This window comes from Urtica dioica, chromosome 2, assembly GCF_054948205.1.
Source record: "Urtica dioica subsp. dioica isolate 48M chromosome 2, U.dioica_male_clone48M_v1_H2, whole genome shotgun sequence".
In the NCBI taxonomy this organism is placed as follows: domain Eukaryota; kingdom Viridiplantae; phylum Streptophyta; class Magnoliopsida; order Rosales; family Urticaceae; genus Urtica; species Urtica dioica.
This window is the reverse complement of record NC_142757.1, coordinates 50,299,710-50,314,266: the sequence shown is the minus strand read 5'-3', so window position 1 is coordinate 50,314,266 and position 14,557 is coordinate 50,299,710. Positions and strand designations below refer to the sequence as shown.

General features: G+C 34.8%; 1 protein-coding gene across 2 annotated transcripts; it reads left to right on the top strand.

Annotated features, from left to right (window-relative positions):
• Positions 1 to 1,051: 1,051 nt before the first annotated feature.
• LOC149405335 (CBL-interacting protein kinase 2-like) lies at positions 1,052 to 3,801 on the top strand. 2 transcript variants are annotated; one of them, XM_089607075.1, is made up of 2 exons: positions 1,052 to 1,246; positions 1,901 to 3,801. In XM_089607075.1, the coding sequence occupies exon 2, from the start codon at positions 2,224 to 2,226 to the stop codon at positions 3,586 to 3,588; it is 1,365 nt and encodes a 454-aa protein (XP_089463201.1). In that variant the 5' UTR covers positions 1,052 to 1,246; positions 1,901 to 2,223; the 3' UTR covers positions 3,589 to 3,801. The 2 variants fall into 2 exon arrangements, with proteins under 2 accessions (XP_089463201.1, XP_089463202.1); XM_089607076.1 differs by having other exon boundaries at positions 1,244 to 1,457.
• The last annotated feature ends 10,756 nt before the right edge of the window (positions 3,802 to 14,557 follow it).

Genomic DNA, 14,557 nt, shown 5'->3' with positions numbered 1-14,557 from the left:
GAAAAAAGCGTATATGTGTATGCTCAAGCCGCGCCTATTACGGGTCAATATATCAATGTTGTAACTTTTCAAAAATAGACGTTAGTTACGAATGATGCAACTACAAACAAATAAACCTAAACATACGCCCTTATATTTTCCATTTTGAGCAAAAAAAAAAAAAAATACGCCCTTATAATTTCAAATTATAATTAGTAACAACAATCCTGCGATTCCTTTTCTAACTGAATCTAGACTTGAATGCATTCTTAACTGATTTGAAATCCAAGATTGTTATAAACTTTTAGGCCATCTCCAACCACACTCTAAAACATCAAATATACCGTTTTTTTTCCTCCAACCACACTGCAAAATCAACACCAAATTTGCAGTGTTGTACAGTACCGCGCCAAATTTGGCGTGGCACTGTTCACACGGCAATTTTTTTTTTTTTTTTTTTTTTTTTTTTTTTTACATAACCTTACAAATATTTATAAAACATCAAAATTCATAAATTGACTACAAAAATACATTAAAAAAAAATAACAATACATAAAAATTTAAACATAGATTACAAAGTTTAAATTAAACACACAAAATAAAATAAAAACTAAAACAATAACATAATTTTATTTATTTTAGTTTTTTTTAAATATTGGTAAGTAATAAATAATTTTAATCACTTAATTAAAAAATATAAACATTATAATTATTTATTAAACTATTTATTAATAAAGAGATTGTATAATTTTAATAATATAATAATGATGAATAGTATTTTTAGTGTGAAATTTGATGTTGTGATTGAAGTTGGAAAAAAATTTGGTGCTAAATCAACACAAAAGTTGTGTTGAATTAACACAAAATACGAGAAATGGGTTGGAGTTGCCCTTACTGTAAATATAAATATGAATTTTTATTTTTAAAATATTAAGTAAAAAGAATATTCGGTCACAAATTATTAAATATTTTATTTTATGGAAAGAATAAGGACCGATCATTTCTTTTGTTGGCTCGAGGGATCCAGAGAGTACTATATATATTACTTGTTTAATAAAAAAATAAAATATATATAAAAAAAAAACCAGAGGCGGCTGATATTTCGAGTGCTTAGGTATTTCAGGCATAGTTTATTTCATTCATATATTTTTCTAAACAAAAGCTGAACCACACAACAAACACAACATAACAAGAACAACACAGGAACAAAAAACAGAACAAACCCATTTCCAAACACTCCCTTGAACTTCGTTCCCAATCGTCAAAGGTTTGTTTTAACTCCAATTTTCCCATCTGGATTTGTGCTGTCATTTCTATTCACATATTTATAATTTTTCTTCTTGGTGTGTAAATTCAAAGCTTGTCTCTCTGTCTTCGTTCCCCTGAAGAAAAAGAAAATAAATTTGACCCTCTTTTCTCTGCTGTCGAAGTTTTCTTCTTTTCTTTTTGGGTCGTTCTGTGTCTGTGAAACGAAATCGGTACGTGAACCGAAGGTGTTGTTTTAGATTTATTTTATTTGTTAAAATCATTCGAATCTCATATGTCTTCGTTACCCAGGAAAATATATAGACCTTTTTTTTTTTCTTCGATGTTCTCAAAGTTTTTTTTTGGGGTGCGTCATTCAGGAGTGTTTTAATTTTATTATTAAATAAAATTTTAAATTATTCAAAGCTAGAGTCTTCGTTACCAAGAAAATTTAGTTAAATTATTCAAAGCTAGAGTCGTCGTTACCAAGAAAATTTAGTCATGAATTAAGAGATTGAATTCAATTGATGTTAAATCTCTGTTTTGCTATGTGGAAATTGAATTTATGAGCAGATATATTGTTCTTGCTCTCATATGAACATGCTTTTCGGCTTTTGTTGGTGTAATATGTGACCTAATAATTCTTGTTTGTTGCAATTTTCCGTGTGTTTTATAGGTGAAATTAGAGGAGATTCAATTAGCTGCTCACCAATAATCTGAATTTAAAAAAAAAAAAAAATTCCTAGGGAATGCTGAAAGATGTGCTTGAAGGCTGAGAAATTTAGCTCCGATTCATCCCCGATTGAAGCTCGATCCGAGCCGTCCCTATTCATCCACGATGAGATCGGACGCCGCCTGAAGAATCGGATCCAAACCCAAGCCGATCGAACTCGCAGTTACGCCATACGCGACCGCTGCGAAGACGGTTGAACTCTCTCTCTTTGATCTTCGTGTAAGAAAAAAAAATTATCGGGCGTTATTACCATTAGAATTCGAGAGATGGAGAAGAAAGGAAGCGTGTTGTTGGGAAAGTACGATATGGGCCGGATGTTGGGCCAAGGGACGTTCGCGAAGGTCCATTACGGGCGGGACCTGAAGACCGGGACAGGTGTCGCGATCAAGGTGATCGACAAAGATCGTGTGGTCAAGAGCGGCATGATGGATCAGATCAAGCGCGAGATCTCGGTGATGAAGATGGTCTCTCACCCGAACGTGGTCGAGCTCCACGAAGTCATGGCGAGCAAGTCGAAGATCTACTTCGTGATGGAATACGCGAAAGGCGGCGAGCTCTTCAACAAGGTCGCCAAAGGGAGGCTCAGAGAGGAATCGGCGAGGAAGTACTTCCAACAGTTGATCGGGGCCGTCGATTATTGCCACAGCCGGGGCGTCTCTCACCGCGACATCAAGCCCGAGAATCTCTTGTTGGACGAGGAAGGGAATCTCAAGGTGTCGGATTTCGGGCTCAGCGCTTTGGCCGAGTGTAAGCGACAAGACGGGCTTTTGCACACGACTTGTGGGACCCCCGCCTACGTGGCGCCCGAGGTCATCAACCGAAGAGGCTACGACGGGGCTAAAGCGGACATTTGGTCTTGCGGGGTCGTTTTGTTCGTTCTCCTCGCGGGTTATCTTCCGTTTCACGACTCGAATTTGATGGAGATGTACAAGAAGATCGGAAAAGCCGAGTTCAAGATGCCCGGCTGGTTCGCTCCCGAGGTGAGAAAGCTCGTCTCGAAGATGCTCGACCCGAACCCGAGGACGAGGGCTTCGATGGAGAGAATCATGGCTAGCCCGTGGTTCCGAAAGGGCTTCGTTCCGCGCCCCAAGCCCAACGAGCCTCCCGTTATCGTCGCCGACGCGGAAGCGATCGTGTTCGAAGAAGAAGAGACGGTCGAGAAGCCGTGCAACAACTTGAACGCGTTCGACATAATATCGTACTCGTCGGGGTTTGATCTCTCGGGGCTGTTTGTCGAGGAGGGAAAGAAGAAGGAGAGAGAGGTGAGATTTTCGTCGGACAAGCCGGCTCGGGCGATCGTGGCTCGGCTCGAGGAAGTCGCGAGGCGGGTGAGAATGAGGCTGAAGAAGAAAGAAGGCGGTTCGCTGAGGTTCGAAGGGTCGAAGGAGGGTCGAAAAGGGACGGTCGGGATCGAGGCTGAGATTCACGAGATCACTCCCGATTTCCACTTCGTCGAGATGAAGAAATCGAGCGGAGACACGCTCGAGTACCAGAAGATTATGAAGAACGAAATCAGGCCGGGGCTGAGCGATATCGTCTGGACTTGGCAAGGCGAGAGGGAACAACCACCACCGATTCTTCCGTCGCCGGAGATAGCCGATAATTCTTCTCCGGCGGTTCAGGAGTGTTAGGTTAAACTTGTTTTGCTTGCCATGTTTTTTTTTATTATTATTATTTTGTTTTAGAATCAGTGTTGTGTTTATTTTAGATTTAAAGAGGCAAAGAGACTATGATGCCTTTTGTTATGGTATGGTAGAGGCTTATTATATATGACCTATTTGAATTTGTTTTTAGTGACTTGTTTTTATAACCAAACTAATAATATGATGTTCTTCATTCTTCAATTTGTATAGCATCAATTAATTGCATGTGAGAAAGTGCACAATTGATTATCTTCTTTATTGATCGCATAAATTTTGTAGAACTCTTCTGGGACGTGATTCTATAAACTTGTAAATGTTTGTCTAAATTTTAATAATTTTTTAACATATGCACGTCAAGGGCAAACAAGTAAATTTGCATAAAATCAATCTATTTATAAATGTATATGCATAAGTAAATTTTTTAAAAATCTTTGGATAAATATTCAAGTTTTTGAAATTCAAAGCTTAAAATAAATGGTCTCCGAGTAAAGAGCGAGAGCTCAATCGATCTTATTGAAAATAATGTTGATGATATTGTGTAAAAGTAAGTGATAGGCTCAATTCAAACATTGAAAATGTATATGTGGTTATAAGGCTATGCCTCCACTTGACCCAAAAGTCTCTCAATATGCCTTACTTTCGTGAATAAAAGTCAGGTATGGTTTTAAAAAAAAAAAATTAAAATTATTCTTGAAAACAATTAATTAATAAAACTTCAGCAAAAATGTAACACTCACAACATCGAGTGCTAAATCTTGACTAATTTGCTAAAATATTTATTCAGCATGATAATTTGTTTTAATATCCCATTAAAGTATCATATACAAAGTACAAACAATACACGAGCCCTGGTAAATAAGTACCAGCCAACAGTGATAATCGGATATCGTGTGACAATTAAATTTATAAAAATATAAACACGTTTCATCATTTCACATTCATAACAGACTGTACTTTTTATTATATATATATATATATATAAATATTTCTTTTTTGAGAAATCGAATGGAAAAGAGATTTCGTTAAATATGAAATCGATACTCGAGCATTACTTATGAAGGATCCAAGAGTTTAATGAAGATTATGATCTGTTCTTATAGAATTTTCATAATTGATGATATGAGAGAGAGAGAGAGAGATAATCCTGATTCAATGTAAACTCGGGCATCCAAAAGTGGATTATGAGCGGAATAAATTGTTCTGCTCTAATCCAAAATGGAATCGGAATTGTTCCAGATTGTTCACCAAATCGAAATTTTGTTTCGGTTGATGAGCCTAAACAAAACAGAACAACCCGTGTTTTCGGTTAGATCCGTTTTTGAACAGTTAAGAATTTTCCATTTTTTTAATCCGAGGACCATCAATTCCCATGACATGTCAGCCTTCAAGTAGCCATGGACTCCTTCATCCTGCTAAATATTGATTAAGAATTGTTTATAGTTCCACTAAAATATTAGTATTTTGTTTAAGTTTTTAAAGTTTGAGGATCCTTCGTACTTTTTTAGTGTCTCTTTGGTGTTCCTCCAATCAAAATAAATATGCCACTATTTATTTGTTTATTATTTTATATTTATTTAAAAATGAATTAAAATAATTAAATTGACTCATTTTAAATCACAAGATTTTGTTCATAATTTGAATAAGTTGCTACATTGAAGATCATTCTAAGATCACTACCTTGAATATCCCAATGATCACAAAGTTCTGTAGTTGAAACAATATTACTTTTCTCGGGAAAAAAAAAAGAAACAATATTACTTGTATTGATTCGCTTCTCTTTCTTTCTCTGTAGGGTTTATCTCTCCGTATTTCTCTCTAATTTGTATAGCTTTTATAGTTGCAAGAATCTTAACATTTGCCTTGAAAACCTTGGATATCTCAAAGATTATGTTATTGAAACAATATTACTTTTCTCTGTAAAAAAAAAAAGAAGACTCTTAACATTTAAGAAGAAGATATTTTTAGGGGTGTTTCTAACAACAAAAGATACACAAAACTTTTCTCTCTTCCGAAGATATTTCTCTCTCCAGGAAAAAAACCAGAGAAACTGATCAGATCTGGTTTTTGCCACCGCTCCTCCTGGGCTCCGGACGCCCGGCGTGGCTCCGACCCAGGGGGAGTGACGCTTGTTACTGCTTCTCGCCTTTTGCCCCGTTTTTTAGTATTTTCCTTTCGGTTCGTTTTGCCCCTCTTCTCCGTTCTCTCGAGCTCGGCGCCGTCTTCTCTGGCGTATCCTTCCTCGTCCTGATCGGAGCTCTCCAACGTCGAAGCCGCTTCTCAAGAGAGACACTTGGTGGTGGTGCTAGCTCTGTCGGCAGTGGAATTTTGAGCTTCGAGAGAATGGCTTTTTATGGCGTCTGTGGGTTGAGGGATGTTTTTTTATGTTTTTTTTTATTTACTTTGTTTGTGTTTTTTAGGAGTATGGATTAAACTAGTATTTTTTCTTTTAGATCTAGTTTATTGCCATAGTTTTTTGGCTAGTTTTGGACTCGGATTAGCCGTAGTCTCATCTCCCGTAGTGGATTTCCTGTTCGGTTTTTATCTATGCATGTTGAAGAGCCACCCTATTCGTGGTTATCGGACCGAGTTTGGTTGGATTTTTCCATCGCCAATCTTTGGGTTTTTTAACGAGCCTCTTGTGTGCTCTATTGGTGCTTGTAATTCTTCCCGTTGTCGGAAGTTTGCACATATCGTACTTTTACTGGAATTTAGTGTTAGATTCACCTCGACTTAGGTCTTGGTAATCCATGTACTAAGGTGTTATTCTCTGTATTGATGGGTTTTTTTTACCCAATTTTAATGGAAAATCCGTACTCTTAAAAAAAACATTTAAAAAGAAGATATACTAAGTGGTATAGAGTATAATCTAGTTGATAATTTCACATTACTTTTCAAAGTAGAAGTCAGTGGTTTAATTTTCACTGCCAGCAAATCTGTGCTTAAAAAATAAAAATACCAAAGTAGTTACCTAAACTAAAGTATACGTATAACCTATAGCTATTTGATTGTACTAACTCACATGAATAATTCCCAAGAATATACAAATAGAATATGAAGTATATACCCATGAACCATATTTAACAATGAATTCCTCTTCAAAAAATTATTAACAATGAATTATATGTTACGTTACGTAGCAGTAAAAAAAAAAAATTATATGTTACATATACATATATGCTTCCGAGTTGGTTGAATCGCCAAATTTTTATGACACAGAAAATAATTATTATATATATATATAGCGGCTATTATCAATTTTAAGCAATAACATATATGGCATGTATTGCAAGGCGAGAGGGAACAACAACCACCAATTCTTCCGTGGCTGGAGGTAACCGATAATTTTTCTCCGGCGGTTCAGGAGTGTTAGGTCAAACTTTTTTTGCTTGCCATGTGTTTTATTAATTAATTTGTTGTAGAATCAGCTTTGTCTTTATTTTATAGATTTAAAGAGGCAAAGAGTTTTTCAAATTGTTTTGCGAAGACTTTTTGATGCCTTGTGTTATGATGATGATGGGAAAGAGGCAGACGTATTATGTGATGACCCATTTGAGTTTGATTTTGTATTTTTTTTTAAACCAAACTAATAATAAGATGTTCTTCATTCTTCAATTTGTAGCACGATTAATTACATTTGAGAAAGTGTAGTGTATGTATATGGCTTTGATGTTTCAGCAGAAAAAGCTATCTTGTAAAACGTGAATTTATAAACAGGTTAATTCTTACAATAATAATAATAGGTTTAAAAAATACATACGTACAATTTAAACATAATGAGCTGATTGTTAAGAGTATAGTTTATGTGGACTCAAAACGTTTAAAATATATGCGGGTGTGTGATAAGAAAGAAGAGACATTGGGACTAACTATAGTCCAAAATATATGTGGCATATTAAATTTGACCCATAAAAATAAAATCCGTGGTTATAAGGCTACGCCTCTAATCGCCATATATTTGATCTCCACTTGACATTGGCAACAAGACTTTTTTTTTATGCATTATGTCTCAATATGCTTTATTTTTCGTGAAGAGAGGTAAGGTATGCTTAAAAAAAAGTAAAATTTAATAACTTCTGAAACAATTAATCTATCTTAAGAAAAATGACAATTTTGCTAAAATATATATTCAGCATGACAATTTGTTTCATTTCCCATTAAAGTATCAGATAGAATACACGAGTCTAGTAAATAAGTACTAAGGATTCCTACGTACTATAACCAACAGTGATATATTGTGTGACACATTTATTCATATATATAAACCATTTTTTTTTATCATTTCATATTTATTAGTTTTGAAATTTAAATTACTATGCTAACGCAAAATCCAACTGATAATCGTCTTCGTCACAACAAAATTTGAGAAAATTGCATTAATCGCCCACTTTCCAGTAATGATAGTTTTTGTGCCCTTTATATGCCTTTCAATTGCCATCTGGTCGTGTCAGGCAGTGTATTTGCCATTTTTTTAGACTCAGTGTTGTGTTGTGTTTATTTTAGATATAAAGAGGCTGATGCCTTGTGTTATGATGGTAGAGAGACTTATTATTATGTGACCTATTTGAATTTGTTTTTAGTATTTATTTTATAATCAAACTAATAATAAGATGTTTTTCATTCTTCATGGCGGCTCCGCCTCAGACGCTCTACATCGGCGTCGAGCACAATAGGAGACGATGCTAGGTCGTCCATCTCTCCCTATTCTGCATCCCCGCCGAAACCCTAGCCAAGGCTAGAGAGTTTCTACGCGGAATCCGCTGAAAAAGAAGCAACAAATACCTCTCTCGATCTCACTGGAGAAGAACCAGATCCGCCTCCCTTGGCCCTCCCTCTACCGTCGGATCGGCTTCGTCGAGGAAGATCTACGGAAACGTCTCGGCGGACATGAACGTCTAGGCGCGGTCAAGAAACCTCGCCACCAAGCGTCGTCCCGGCAGCAGGCACTGCGCCTCTGCCGCACCCAAATACCATCGGCGTTAGAAATCCCGCCCTCGACACTGTCTTCGTCGAATGAGACAGTCGCATGGAGCGCCTCGAGAACAGTCTTTTCCTACTAGCAAGCGAGTTCGCTAGAGATCAAGAGGAGAGGGTCATGGCTTTACACGCCCATGCAAGAGAAGGACGCCCGCAAAACGCTAACTCCGGGGGTCAAAGGTGCGAACAAGGGCAAACGCTAAATGCGAACATCGAAGGCAGACAAGACGACGACCCTGACCCAAGTATCCGAATCATGAACGTGGTGAGATTCATGGATTTTTATTTTTATTTTTTTTGTTAAAAATGATATGTGGATTATGAATATATGTTCGCGGCGTGCATGGGGTTGGAGAAAAAGATATTGATTTGGGTAAAAGATATTATTCCCTAAATAAATTAATAGTTTTACTATTATTTTAAAGGACTCTCATTAAGTGGCTATTAGGTAACAATTTTTTTTTTCGTCAATCGGATCCATTACTTACCTACCTTGAATATGGACAAACAAAATCAACAATTTTTTTAAGCACATAATAATAACAATGATACAAAAATTAATCAGCACTTTCCGTATTTATTAATATAACGATTTTTAATATTTTTAATGTGCTCCTATTTTTTATTCTGTCCGAGGAAAGGTAAAAAAATATTACTTTGGTAGAGAAATATTCAGAGATGTAATGGCGGACTCACATGAGGACTAATTTTATATTAAGATTTTTCTCAATTTTTAGCTCAACTTGTGCAGGGATGACTTGGAAGTTGTTCTAGGGCGACTTAGAAATTGCTTTGCCTAGAATTGTTTTTTATTCTTGATGACAAAAAAGTTGGAAGTCTTCCTAGCTTGGTTTAGGTAGTAATTTCACCACTTAACTTTTAAATCTCTTGAACTGTAGATGTATCATATATAATTACTCTTGGTTATATAGGGGGAGATTTGTCCTCTTTGAGCTCTATGCCCTTTGAATATGTTTATTTGATGTAATCTTACAACAATTTCACAAGGAACTTAGTTGAAGTAATTTGACGTTTTACTTCCTAATCTACCAAACCTAACAATTCTGACTGAAGAATCGATGGATATCTAATTTACTTCTTTTTAAAATATTTAATTTTCTTATTGTTTTACGTAATCTTACATCGACGACGATAATTTGACAAAAAAACAACTTCGCAATTGTCATATTGAAGAGAGTTTTTTTTGTTGTATTGGTAGTTTAATAGATTAATAAGTTTTGAGGCCGGAGATTTAACAAACACATGGCAAGGCTAAGTAGATTGTACATCGTCTTTGTTGAGAGAGCTTTGCCTAGATATGGAGAGGCGTGGGTCAATATTTATTATGTGTGACTCTAATTTTTTTTTTTTTTTTTAATTCTCTTGACACATTTCTCTCGCATAGTTTCCCTACTTCAATTGCTTGAAGATCGCAATGCCTCGCAAACAACGAAGAAGATTAAATGTGAGCTCAGAATGAGTAACATTCGAAATCAATCTAAATAATAAACGTTATATTTGTCTCTTAATACAATGCAAAGCCGCGGGAAATATCGGAAAAATGTCAACTTGTATTGAAACAACAATTGATGAAAATAATGTCACCCCGAGAGAGATGAGAAATGTAGTATTTTAACTTATAAAGAAACAAAATACGAACTCTTACACAAAAACCCAATCCATCATTTCGTTCTCCTCCGCTTCGCTCGAGTCGACCTTGCCTTTTCCATTTAACTCTGCCAAATATTGAATATTACAATATTAGTGTTAATACACAACTAACATATCACCAATCTCACACAGGCAGACACACCTTGGCTTTCATTATATTAAAAAAAAATGAGCACTTACTTGCAAATAACTCGTCAACTGAAGGGCCAACTTCGAGTAAATTCGCTTCTCTCTTTTCCAAATGTCCATACTCGTCGGCCAAGGCAGCCAGATAGTCTTTGTATATATAAAATATTATTTGAGCAATCTGTGTACATTTATAGTAATATTAAGAAGAAGAAGAAGAAGAAGAAGAAGAAATTTACTTCATAATATAAGTGATAAAATAATATATACTCTCTCTCTCTCTCTCTCTCTCTCTGCGTCAAATATTTTTGGGAAAACTACATTTGTTAAAGTGCAGCATATCTCAAATAGTGGCTATTTTAAATCATTTCAAGAGTAGTGTTTTTTCAGACTAACAATTATTTGAGATCGTTTTAAATAAAATTGTAGATAGTAAATAAAGGTAAATATAATCCAAAACAATAGATAAATAAATAAAACAACTGTAAACATAAAAAAAAGGAAAAATTGAATAATACTATTTTCGTGATAAGAACTTGAGACATGCTATTTACTCGATCAGTTTCAAAAAACCACTATTCCATGCAATTCCACAATATTCTTTTAGCAATATATATGTATACATTAATAACAACTAACAAGAAATAAGAATACAAAGCACTTATGTACAAGTGATAAAGAATAGACTTGAAGTTTTTCTATATATCAATATATGCATGTTTATATACTATATATATATATATATGTATGTATATATATATATATATATATATATATATATGTATGTATGTACCGGGGTAAAGGTGGTAGAGTCAACAGGTAAGCCGACCCGATCTTCAAGCTTCGTCACTATTAGCTTCCTTATGCTTTCCGTATCGGGATCTAAGATTTTTACCGTGAGTTACAACGTATAAACATAAAATAATTTTGCAATAATGAAAAAAAAAAGGTAAGAGATGTACATACCCACAACATGAATCCCATAAAGAAAAAGGCGTACATCGTAAAAAACCGCGGATAAATGAAATTTCATAAACTTTGGCTTGATTTTGTGGATCTTTGGCCAAGTCTCGATGTAAGACTCCAAGGATTCTTCCTCTTTGCGAAGACACATCAACGCTATAGCCTCCTGTAGATAAAAGAAACAATTTGAAAATATTATTGAAAAGTTAAAATTGGCATTTTTTTTTTTATCTTTATATTTAGTACCGCTCCGTAACGCTCGGGCTCGTACACCCCAAACAATTCATGAAAAGAGTCGCCCAACAATTTTACGAGACAGCCCATATTAGGATCTGAAAAGACAACAATGCTATCAGGGTGGAGCTATAAAACTTAATTGAAGAGGGTACAAGTGTCAAAATTTAAATTTAGGGGGGCTAAATTCAAGATAACATTTGGAAGTTAAAACTCAAATACAAAAGTTTAGGTGAGACAACAAATTAAACATTAAATCAGATAAAAATACCATTTTATTAAAAAAAATTAAGATTATTTCTTAATTATAGACATATTTTTAGGGATCAATCTTAAATTTTATTGGATAAAGCACAAAATAAAGACTACTAAAAATACAAACCCAGGAAAATTAGTCTAGAAAATCTTTATATATAACATATGTAAATTGTGTGTTTACTAAGAAAAACCCATCCCAGAGAATTTTTTTTTCTTCATGAGTGTGTTTAGTGAGAAAATTGAACGTAAATTTTAAATGTTAGTTTTTGTATAAATATCTGCAACATTATTAAAATTTATATTTAACACTCCTTTTAAGATTTATTACTTCGTCCCTATTTGGTTGTCTGTATGAATGAAGATGTGCAGGTGGCCCAAATGGCGGAGCCACATTGGCCCAATGCCCCCTTGAATTTTTATACATTGTAATTTTTACCTTAAAAATTTTAGTATTTTTCATATTTTTTGCCCAAATTTATATGATTTTTCAAATTCCCCCCTTCTGAAATTTTGTTTTTCAAATTTTCTCCCCTTCACTTGAATTTTTGGCTCTGCCACAGGATGGCCCCACATCAAAACTAGGTCAATAGTTATTCTCTACCGATAATTGTTAAAACCCAAGATATATATATATATACACACACACACACATATATATAATGTATGTCTTTGTCTTACGAGAGCCTTTGGCGGTTAAATACGAATAGACGCAAGTCGACAATTGCTGCCATCTTTGGTTATAAGCCTTGATCAAGTAAACGTCCGTTAAGTATGACCATTTTGACAGAGCAAGCTCCACGGCTTGCTCAAAATACCTGGCTTGACTAGCTGGTAGCCGTTGCATGGCTCTCTCTGCGCATACACAAAAGCTATTTATTTTTACCAAACATTTATTTTTCTTTTATGAAAAACAACACAACTATTATTAGCTCAGTGTAAGAGCCAAAAACTTAATTGTCATGAAAAAAATTGTATTTATTGACAAGTATGTCACAAAAATCGTTCTTTTTTATGACAACTGTAGTCATAAAAGTGAAATAAAGCCTATCTAATGGACACAGAAAAAAAAAAACTTTTAATTAGCCATATTTATTTAATAATCTCTATAAACGCAGAACCAATTACAGTTTATTTGGAACAGCATTTCCTGAAGTTTATGATAAACAAGTAAATTATTGGTTTCCTAGATATCTATTGATAAATGAAAAGAGAAACAAAGTGAAATACACGCGTACACGAATTAAAAGAGAAAAATAAATAGAAAGATCAAGTAAAAAAAGAACAACGAAAGAATCAGATTGGGTAGGCAAACAAATATGTGCTTTTAATTTGCAAAAACAAGACCCAAACGATACAATGCCATAGAGAACGAAAGTGGGTTGATCATTGGAAATTCAGACGAGAGACCAAATCAAATCCCTAAAATGAACCCTAATAATTTCATTTTTTTCATTGTCTACTACAAAAGAATCAAACAAGAATAATCGTATAAAATTGAAGGTAAAAAAAGACCGACCTGCTAATGCTTTGAGACTGAGGCCGAAAAAATGAGAGTGGTGTTTGGTGTGCTTGTTATTATATATTCCTATTCCCACTAGGGATTCGACACCTACCTTAAATGTGGACCCATAAAATCAGCAATTTTGTATTTATTAATATAAACTTTCCATATAATTTGATTTGCACATTTTCTATAAATTATAATCTCTATATTTCGGGTCCCCATGGAATTTTGACATCCTCGAGTCAACGTAAATTGGGAAATAAACGAGATCGCTTGTATAGAGAATAGAAACTGCCTATTTTAGGATAAAGGAACCAAATAACAAATGCAGATCCTAATATGGTGGTATTTGTAATACGTAATACCTTAAGATTATGATATTGTGGGATTGTAATTTGTTGATATGACCAGGTTTTACCCTTAATGTCATCCCAAGCGCAATCCTTGGATTGTTATAGCATGAACAAGTGATTGCCTTAGGAAAGTGCATGTGTACTGAGTGTGCAAAATTTTGGGTTGAACATTTTCATATGATGTAAAAACTTGTGTGTTGTTGGTTTGAGTTTGTATCATGTGGTTATGCCGATCCGGCAACTCGGTACTCGGATTTTAAAATTGAGTAGACATGGACTATTGCTAGGTGCATAATTTTTTTCGCCTGTATGTCATTCTCATGTTTGCTCAAGAAAGCGGGTTAAAGTGGTGGGTTCACCAGAAGTACAGGACAACACCGAGGAATATAAAAAATTTCAGGAATTTTTTTTTCCCGAGAAACGAGGCGAATAATAGGTATGTGGCGCACCCTTTTTGATGCACCCCGCACATAAGTTCCAAAGAAGTTGGTGCGCTGGCGTGCGGAGGGTGATTTGGATTTCGCGGTTTAAGTGATTTGTGGCATCAGATCTCATCAAACGGCCCATAAAACTCGGAAAAGACCTAAGAAAACTACAAAAATGATTTTGACTTATTAAAAACTGATCCATTGTATTATTTTAGTTTTTAGTTCTTGTTTGGTTTGAGAGACCTTGGGAGAGAAAGATTTTTTTTGGAGAAGAACCGATTCATCATCGTCACGCAATCATCGATCACATATTTTATTTATTTTTCTTAATTCTCTGAAACTCCCGTTGATTTTATGCTTATTGTTTTGGTTTAGATTTTCATGAATTCTCATTCTTCATCTTTTTCGTTGTTTTTCTGTTTCACCATGAACTAATCTCATTAAGG

Coding starts and splice junctions, on each gene's coding strand:
- LOC149405335 (XM_089607075.1), top strand. CDS start 2,224: ATGGAGAAGAAAGGAAGCGTGTTGTTGGGAAAGTACGATATGGGCCGG.